General features: G+C 37.8%; 2 protein-coding genes across 7 annotated transcripts in view; both read right to left on the bottom strand.

Annotated features, from left to right (window-relative positions):
- Positions 1–4,950, bottom strand: part of scap (SREBF chaperone) — a 30,721-nt gene extending 25,771 nt beyond the window's left edge. Inside the window, exons 1-3 of one of the 5 annotated variants that reach the window (XM_028013265.1) lie at positions 4,752–4,950; positions 3,147–3,392; positions 186–386 (exon numbers count right to left, since the gene is read on the bottom strand). In XM_028013265.1, the coding sequence (XP_027869066.1) occupies positions 186–386; positions 3,147–3,214 (269 nt within the window). In that variant the 5' untranslated portion in view covers positions 3,215–3,392; positions 4,752–4,950. Of the gene's footprint in view, positions 1–185; positions 387–507; positions 974–2,128; positions 2,855–3,146; positions 3,393–4,751 lie in introns of those variants that run through there. The other 4 variants (XM_028013268.1, XM_028013264.1, XM_028013269.1 and 1 more) reach the window with 4 other exon arrangements.
- A 319-nt stretch (positions 4,951–5,269) lies between these two features.
- Positions 5,270–8,684, bottom strand: elp6 (elongator acetyltransferase complex subunit 6). 2 transcript variants are annotated; one of them, XM_028013271.1, is made up of 7 exons: positions 8,405–8,684; positions 8,151–8,229; positions 7,990–8,060; positions 7,747–7,853; positions 7,054–7,261; positions 6,776–6,937; positions 5,270–6,259 (listed from the first exon to the last, which is right to left on the bottom strand). In XM_028013271.1, exons 1-7 carry the CDS (start codon positions 8,456–8,458, stop codon positions 6,134–6,136), a joined length of 807 nt encoding a protein of 268 aa, XP_027869072.1. In that variant the 5' UTR covers positions 8,459–8,684; the 3' UTR covers positions 5,270–6,133. The 2 variants fall into 2 exon arrangements, with proteins under 2 accessions (XP_027869072.1, XP_027869071.1); XM_028013270.1 differs by having other exon boundaries at positions 7,747–7,871; positions 8,405–8,683.
- Positions 8,685–9,226: the final 542 nt, after the last annotated feature.

Below are 9,226 nucleotides of genomic sequence, written 5' to 3' on the forward strand. Positions count from 1 at the left end.
TTTTTCCTCCCTTTCACAATTAAATTCTATTTATGTTAATGATGTACATAAAATCTCAATAAAGTACATTGAAGTTTGGGGGGGAAATAACTGAAGGGACATGAATACCTCTACAAATCCAAAAAAGTACGATGTACAAAATAACTGAGCACAGATGCACAAGCACCTCAATGCAGGGTACCTACCAGCAGGTGAGGATGCTGGCGGAGGTGAAAAGGATGATGGGTACTGGGTAGGAGGCACACAGCAGCCCGTGGCGGTAAAAGGCCGCCGAGATCTTTTCTCTCAGCTGCTCGCGCAGCGTCATCCTCGTGCTTGTGGTCAACTCCCGGCCATTGGGAAGCACAGGGCGGCCGAGGACGGTGCGCCGCGGAGCATCCAGACACCTGAGTCCAAATATGTGAAAAGTTCAACAGGTTTACATTACAAAATATCTTGTTTGTCTCACCAGCAACCTAAAATCAAAGCAACCGTTTTAGAATGCAGGAGGAAAAAAAACAAATTTACATTTTGGGTTTGTCAAGATTTTGTTGCGAAACTCCAGAAGAAGTGATAAGCATGATTCATGTTGGTTCTTGAAAGGGAAATTCCTATATTAAATTTACAGAAAAAGACACTATGACCTTCAACACCAGACCGATTTTATACTCCCACTGACTGAAAAAATGATGTGTTTTCCTTTTAGGCCAGCTCCAACTGTAGTCACATGCTAGACAGCGTTAAACACACAACTCTTTCAGAAGCCAAAAAGGTGTGGGCACATTCCCCGCTGGAGAAAACATCCAACTCAAACCATCCACACCTGGGGGAAAACAACACTTACAAGCCCATTTTCTTGGAAAACATTCTGGGTGTGTTTCCATGTTAACAGGAAGGAATAAAGGGGAGTGCACACTTAACTGCTTCAGTTAGGTCAGCTCTGAAATTACCAAAACATTCAGAAAAATTAAGGAATAAGTCAGTTTATTTTAGGGCTGACAATTTTAACCGGATTAATCATGATGAATCAATTATTAAAATAATATTTAACCAATTTAGTAATTGATTAATCATTAACTGGAGTATAAAGACTCAAAAAAGCCATTTGTTGAAAGAACATGGTCAGACCAGTAATTAGGCCAAATTTATATTAATTTTCATTTAAGATGAAAAAAAATACTTTTGTCTCAAAATAATTTCTTTTTTTGCACCTTTTGCTATCCAATTATTTATTCATCTGTTAAATGAAAAATTAATCAGAACTCAGCCGTACACTGTATGGATGTAAGGCAAAAAGAATGGGCTGAGCTTTTCACACGCTGATGTTAGAAGTATTTTTTAGCTGCAGATGCATCCTTTGCTACAAATGATCAAAAGGAATACCATGTTATTGCATTTTAGGCAATAAATTGTTTATTTTCTTATACAGGAAAAGGAATCAAATAATTGTTTAGTTTGCAACTTTTAATATATTTCTTATATTGTATAAAAAACACTAAAGGGGTTAGACAAAAATGTGCAGAACATGCCAAATATTCTAAAAATAATAAATCAATTAAAAATAACTGTTAGCTGTAGCCCGAGTATATTTTTTTATTTATTGAAAAAACACTGCATTGAATATTTAATATATTCTCAATTCTTCTTTTGTAATTACCATTTAAAAAACAACTGTTCAAACTAACAATATAAAAGTTCAGAGGCATAAATTCAGTAAGAATGGTAATAATTTACTAAAAAAGCATAACAAAATGTTACATATTTAATTAGAAATTGCACAAATATTAAAATTATAAACTACAAACTCTGACTGAGCTCCTCAGATAAATATAGTTTTATTCTCACTTGAGGGCAGCCTGAACTGTGACAGGTGAACTCTGTGAAATCTTTGCCTTCTGGGTGGTTCGCCTGCTTCAGAAACATCTTCCCTCCTGTATCAACTCAATCTCAGCTCCTGTCTGCTCCCTCAGCAAACAGGTGGCGTGCCGACTCACTTCATATCAGCGTTTAAGTTTTCCAGGCAAACAAAAGCAGCAGAAATCTCAGCAGCATAGGTATTGTTTTTTTTTCTTACTAACCCTTTCTCTTACCTCCATACAACATCAGCCACTGTGTCAAACACAAAAGCTTCAAGCCGCAGTGACAGTACCTGCTGATGGGAGAGCGGTTTATCTGTCGGGGTCCCACCTGTTTACGGCCCTTGAAAGCGGCAGCGCTGGGATTTTTTAGCCTAATCTGTGCTTTGTGGTTGACATAGCGGTGCCTTCTCGAGTCAAGCAAAGTCTCTGACGGCTTGGCTCTTCTCCCCGGGAGCGACGGAAACATTCCCTGGGAGGAATTCTCCTCAGGAGCCTCTTGATCTGCTGTTATAAATACTCCAAACAGTAAACACAGCAACGGCAAGCTTACACAATGGCTTCTGCAAAGGCCAAAAAACAGGAGTCTGAAGTAAAGCCTTTCCAGACTATTACCAGAGAAGTGTCAGAGTCCCACTCACTTCTTGCTAGGCATTCACTGAAACCTCTGAATGAAAACCTCCATCTTTCAACTGTCGATTCAGCTCGCCGAGGGCTGCAGGGTTACGTGGGTGCAGCAGCAAGGCCTGATTCGGCAAAAGGGATCAGCAGCATCTCCGTCAGTGAACTAATCTGGGATTGAACTGATCGGAAACTCGGCGAGCCGGGTGCAGGCCCTGTGGCCACCTCCCATTGCACTCACTCCTACTTGGGTCGCAGCTCTCAGGCCAAAGATTTCAAGAATTGCTGCCCTAAAAGCACGGAAAGGCTGAAGGAGTCTTTACAAACACCAGAGCAACAAAGAAAGTGGCCACTGGACAACGGCCAACAGCAAAGTGTTGGTAGGCAGCAGCCCCACAATGGAGGGTTTGTGTTCTCTTCAGCCGTTCTGGCAGGTGATAATCAGAAAGAGTTTGGAAAACTTTAAAGCAAAAACTCTGTAAATTTCAAAATAAATTCTTTAAACAGAAACTTTTTATCATGTCTCTGTCCAACAAAGTTTTTGTCTACATTAATAAAGCTCATTTTGGCCCTGAATGACCTCCATTAGGTGGAGAGTTGGCGAGCTTTACAACAACAAATTAGCAAAAAGAACTTGATCAAAGGGAAATCTTAAAATAAAACAGTTGGGGAGAAACTTAAAATTCTTACCTCTTTTCAACCCTTCCAAAAAAGCCCAATTTGAAAGCTGCCCCAGGTTTCATTGATTGCAGCGGCATGTTGAAGCACCGTTAGGTATCGTGCAAGACGTGCATCAAACAGCCAAAAACAATAACCACCGACATCCCAGAGAGCTTCAGGCTGCATCCATTCTCCCAAGCATAACTGCATCAAAATTCAGTGACATAGTTGCATAATGCCGAAGCATGCGCCGCTGATAAGCGGAGACCATCAGCCCTGTTGTAAACCACACAGACAAGGTCCCTGTGAATGAGCTGCAACACAACAGTTTACAAGCAGAAGAGGGAAAGTTTCTGTCGATCAGTAACCAGGTCGTAATAACTAACGATGTGAGACAGGCGGACTATTTCTGTACATTGGTTGCGTCATTTTAGACTAAATGCTTAAGAGAAGCAGGGAAAAGACCCAACTAATTATGTCTTATTTATTATTCCTGGAGAACAGCATGCAGAAAATTTTAAACTATGTAACATTTACTACTTATTATCCACTCACTGTAAATTTAACCTAACATATTTCAGAGTTGTTAAAATTATTTAGGAGTTTTCCCAAGAGAGAAAACGCATGAATAAATGGAGGGGAGCTGATGCAACCTTGTTGCAACATCACCTGCAAGTTATAACACGGACATTACAGACATGCCCACGGAGCTTCTTGTGTTTGATGCAACAAATCAACACCACATTGAAAATATGAACCACTTCAAAAACTTAAATTTGGCACATGTATATTAAATAAAACAATGAATAAGACAAGTTACAGAGATTTGAACTATCACTGCCTTATGTGTTTACTTCAGGCAAATCAACAGTTCACCTGAAACCCATCACTAAGAATAAACTGAGGCACTTTGCAGTTGACACTTTCCTAACTAGTAGCACGATCCCATTAGTTTATCATCTGCTTCAAATTAGCAAACAACTAATACATTATGTAATTAGCACCATGCATGCATGTTTTGGTCTTGAAACAATATTTAGCATTTCTAGATTCAGTCAATCAATATACAAAAACCTTGCTATACAATATGTATTTACACATCATAATCTTAAATCACAAGTAAACAAGTAAAAAAACTAACAGTGCCTAAAAATGTTTATTTAATATGTTTTACCCTTTTAGGACCTATACTAAGTTTGTTTTGAAACCAAGCTAAAGGCTAGCACAACAATCAGACATATAGCGACGTTAGCTTCTCCAAGAACGTAATTCCCAACTAGTACAAGATTAATTTTAATTCTTATATCAAGAACCAACCCGGAAAAACAAGTCACATAATCTAGTAACCAGGGAGGTAGTTAGAAAACTTATTCAAAAGTATTACTATAACTATTAGTTTGCGGGGGGACGAATAATGCAATGTTAGCTTTGCTAAAACGCAAACCTGAGTACAGTCGCTTCTTTAAACTGTATATTTTGGGACTAGAGTATAGTACACAATAATCAAGAAAAGGGATTAATTACTATTAAAAGCTTTTTTATTTAAAGAAATTAAGTGTAGCAGCAGCTTCCATGCTTTCCACTGGGCTAGCATGGCTAATGCTACTATGATAGCTTCACTGTTCAAACACTCACCTAAACTAGCTCCAGTATTTCCTCCAAACGACTCGGTCGGTGTGGTCCTGCTCGGTGAACTAACGACCAGATGCAGTATTATAATCCTGAAATTTATGAAACTCCTCACAAGCTCCTCTAATGTGATGGCGACACACAGCAACAACGCATAAAAACTACTGGTTGGTTGTCAAATCCCATCAAGACCTCTCCACTTCGACCTCTCACCCCTCAGTACCAAAACCAATGCAAACGCGACTCCAAGTGGATAAATCCGGCATTACACATTTTTACACGAACTTAGTTTTATAAGAATCACCTGGATTTTTTTTAAATTTGTCCAAAGTACTAAGCAAACATCTGGAGGTATCACATATTTATTTATTGTTGTCAATAATCTGAGTATATTCTAACCTGCCCATTTTTAAGAGGAAATATTCTTCACTTGTGATGAACTATTGTTGTGGCCACAGGTAAAAAACAGCTGACAAATTCCAGACAAATAATTAAACTTTTTACAATAACATTAGGTCAAGCAATAAATTATCGAACTGATCCTTTTAATTTCATTTTTTATTACAAAAATGAATTTTTGCACAAACAAAATTAATTTCAAAAAGCTTCTCCTCACTGCCTGATGTTCACTAAATTGTTCAGCTGAAAGATGATGCACTTCTCTCATTCTGTTTCAGGTTTTGGCTGATGTTTTTTCTTCTTAAAAATTCTACTTTAATATTACATGGAAAAACATGACATGGATGAACATCAAATTTGTGTGAATACATGGTTTTCAAATGTGTGGCAGCAAGTCAGAAATAGTGAAGAACCAACACATGCAAAGGAAATGCATGATCTTCTAAACAGCAATGCAAACCATCATGCCACCAATTGAAAACAATACCATAATACTTTACCTTACTGCTATAAAAATACTGATTGAATACTACTGAGTTATGCGTCTCCTTTCAAGAAGTCAAGACTGAGGGCTTAACAAGACAAGATATTGGGGTATAAATTAATGAAAAAAAAAGGAGAACAGCTGCTTAATTCCACTTTAAACGATAAAAAAAAATTGTGCTTTGAAAGAAAGGTTTTAAGAAGGGATGAGGCTGTTTCTGAACTTCAAGAAAGGTGCATGTTTGCAAACCCTATCATCATAAAAATTTAATTGATCCTAATTAAACATTGCCATGAATATAAATAGGTAATGTTACATAGGTCCAATAAATAAACACAGTCACCTGGAATCAGGAAGTAAGCTGAATATCACAGCTCACATCCTCCAGACAAAGACAATGATTATACAGGATCATAAAACAGGCAAATTTAGAGTTTGAACATCAGTCAAATCTATAATATCTCCTGATTTTGAAAAGTCCATGTGAGAAAAACAAAATGTGGAGTTAAAGAACAGCACTGGATGTCCCTCGGGCAAAAAAGGATGCTCCTTTATCATAAACTTTGTATTGAAAGAGGTTTTTCTGCATGTGTGGTGCATCTCCTTGTCTCCTCTTCCAACAAACTTCCATCTGGAAAACAAGGAGTACTCAGTTTATTGTACAGCTCAGTCAGAAATATTTGACGTTAAACAAATGAGTATGTTTAACAATGCTAGAACCAAAGGCTTCTTGAGGTAAATAACCAGGTTCTGATAGATATGCCACCATTTGTTTAGTTATAACTGACTGGTGACATTTTCAGACTTAATGAAATTATACATACAAAGGCCAAATATTGCTTCAATGAGGATATTTCTAAAGAGGTCAGGCTTTAAGCACAAAGCATCCAAACAGAGAGGCATGTAGAAGTGGGGAATAATTTCTGTTATTTCCCCATTCTGTTCTTAGTAGTGCTATGGAGTTTCATGGCACTATTTAATGGGATTTATAAGAAAAGATGTCAATTAACAGTAAAAATCACAATAAGATATTTATGTTAATTAATATCTATATTTGTATTTTTTTTATTTCTAAGACAGACTTTAAAAAAGCACTACTCAACCAACACAAACACGAAAGAACTGAAAACTCTCATCAGTCACACACCTGGCCATGTATGTCCTTGCAGTAGCCCGTGGGGAGACCCTGTACATGAAGATTAAGATTACACTGGTGGGTCAGACCCTTCAGTAGAACATCGGATCCTATATCTCCATCATCATCATCATCCTCTTCTCCATTACAGCGAACCAGCATCACCATGTTTCCCTGTAGTTACAAAGCCACAATAAGTCATCCATTAAAGCTATCTCTATCACAAACATATTGAAGTAGTGACAGCAGACAAAATTATTTATATATATACTGTATATCTGAGATCACACCTGCACTTGGGAGCAAACTAAAGCTCTGCAGTAATGGCTGAAGTCCAAAACGGCTCCAACGTCGACGCCCAGACTCAGCAGTACGCTGAGGTCATCCACCAGCAGCACACTCGGCCCCCACTGCTCTGCTCCTTCCTCCATGTTGTCTGAGCCGATCACACTGGAGCGAACAAACTCATACAGACTCCTCAGGCCGACAGGGGGGTCCCTGAAGGCAACGAGTGAATTAAGGATTAAAGGTAATAATGAGTGCATACAAGAAAATAATTAGTATAACAAAATTGTTGCACCAATAACTATGCAAACTCTCCTTTTCTTATCCTATACAAAGTACTCAAAGTACTTGTGGTTCAGTGCCTCTGTATTTTGCTCTCTTTACTAGACAAAGCTACATTAACTGTCTGTTTTTTGTTTGTTTTCATAAAATAATCGCTGGCCCAACATTGTGTGCTCATAATGCACCCAGTTCTGCTGGAGGTTCCTTCCTGTTAAAAGGGAGAGGTTCCTCTCCACTGTCACCACATGCTAGCTCAGGATGAGGGGAAAGTCAGTAACTTGGCGCAATTTGTTTGTCTTGTCCACATTGACACTTTGCTCCAAAATGATTGCAGAAAATTGACTGGATTTGATTTTATTGTATCATAATCAGAACTATATGATTGGATTTTATAAGAAATACCTATTTATCTGTACCTGAGAAAGTTCATAGCTTCGCTTTCCACATTGTTTTCCTTTGGAGTCAGAACAGACAGGCACTCCTTCAGTCCCTCAAAGAAAACCAGCTGACCTTTCTCCTTTGCCTGTGTTAAACTGACACCCTGTGAGTAAAAATTCATACAAAATAATGAACAAACAAACAGTCATTCCTGTCATTTTCTAAATGTGCAAATTTTGCTCCTACCCAGAATAAAATATAAAAGGGAGACAAGCACTCACCAGTCTTTGACTCACTGCACTGTAGTGGCAAAATGACTGCGCCAAGCCCAGAAAACACACTTTGCATCGCGCTAAATCAGAAAACAGACACATTAAAATAACATTTAAATTAAAACTCTTTTTTTTTTTTGTTCTTGCTGTCGGTGGATTTTATAACTCACCTCGTAGGTAGAAAGAAAGGAAGTGATGAATAAGAAACGATGCGTCACTCTGTCGATCAGAGACTAGGATAAATTCTCCCTGAACAACAGAAATGTGGCTAAATTAAGACAGGATGCAAGTGTAAACACAACAGCAACATTTACACCTGGCATCTGGGCATATATACCAAATATTTATAAAATACCACTCATTACTAATATGACTAAAATATTAACATTAAGGTTAAATCCAAGGTAAAAGTATTAGTTCTTACCCGTGTGTAAGAGTCAGGAGACGTGTTGAGGATGCTGTTGAGTTCTGTAAACATTGCTAACCCCCTCGGCTAAACTAAATATACGACACACAACACAAACTAAGCGGTTTGAAAAACTATGTCAGACTTTTAGAATAAAGATTTGCTTAAGAGACGGAAATAAATGTCTACTCTATTCATTGGTTAAAAACACGTTTTTATGTAAGTATTTGAAAGCTTAACTCGCCACAGTAGGAGAAATACGTCGGAAAACGTGTGAGTCAAAGATGTGTTTATTACAAACAGGACTGCTCCCTCCCAACATTTCTTTAATCACCAAATCAGGAGTTTCACATTAACTGGTGACGTGTAGTCTTGAAAAGTCGTGAAAGCAGTTATAAATTCAACAAATTTAGTCAATAATTACATTTCAATCAAACTCGAGCCAAAATCGAGCCTTTATTGCGTTTTGTGTGGAAAAGTTATCTTTACTAAAATTTGATTTTATAAAATGAAGAGCAATCCTGGCCCATTGACAGAGCGGTTACTGTATCTCAAAGTTCTATTTTCATAGACGATCTTTGAAGATGTATTGCAGCTTCTTCGTTTTTTCTCTCTAATTCAGTTTTTGAACAGCGTCACCTACCGTTGTTAATAGGTAACAGCAAAAGGCAAATCAATGTTGTGTTCAATCAACAGATGGCAGTGTGTAGCTTTGAAAGAGCGGAAGAGAAAATGTAATTAAATGAAATACGATGCTTATCATAGACTATGGTCATTTCCAACGAATCACCACTGAGTCACATTATGATCATGATTATCACAACTTGTAAATTATTTTTT

This window comes from Xiphophorus couchianus, chromosome 3 (assembly GCF_001444195.1).
Source record: "Xiphophorus couchianus chromosome 3, X_couchianus-1.0, whole genome shotgun sequence".
NCBI classification, from domain to species: domain Eukaryota; kingdom Metazoa; phylum Chordata; class Actinopteri; order Cyprinodontiformes; family Poeciliidae; genus Xiphophorus; species Xiphophorus couchianus.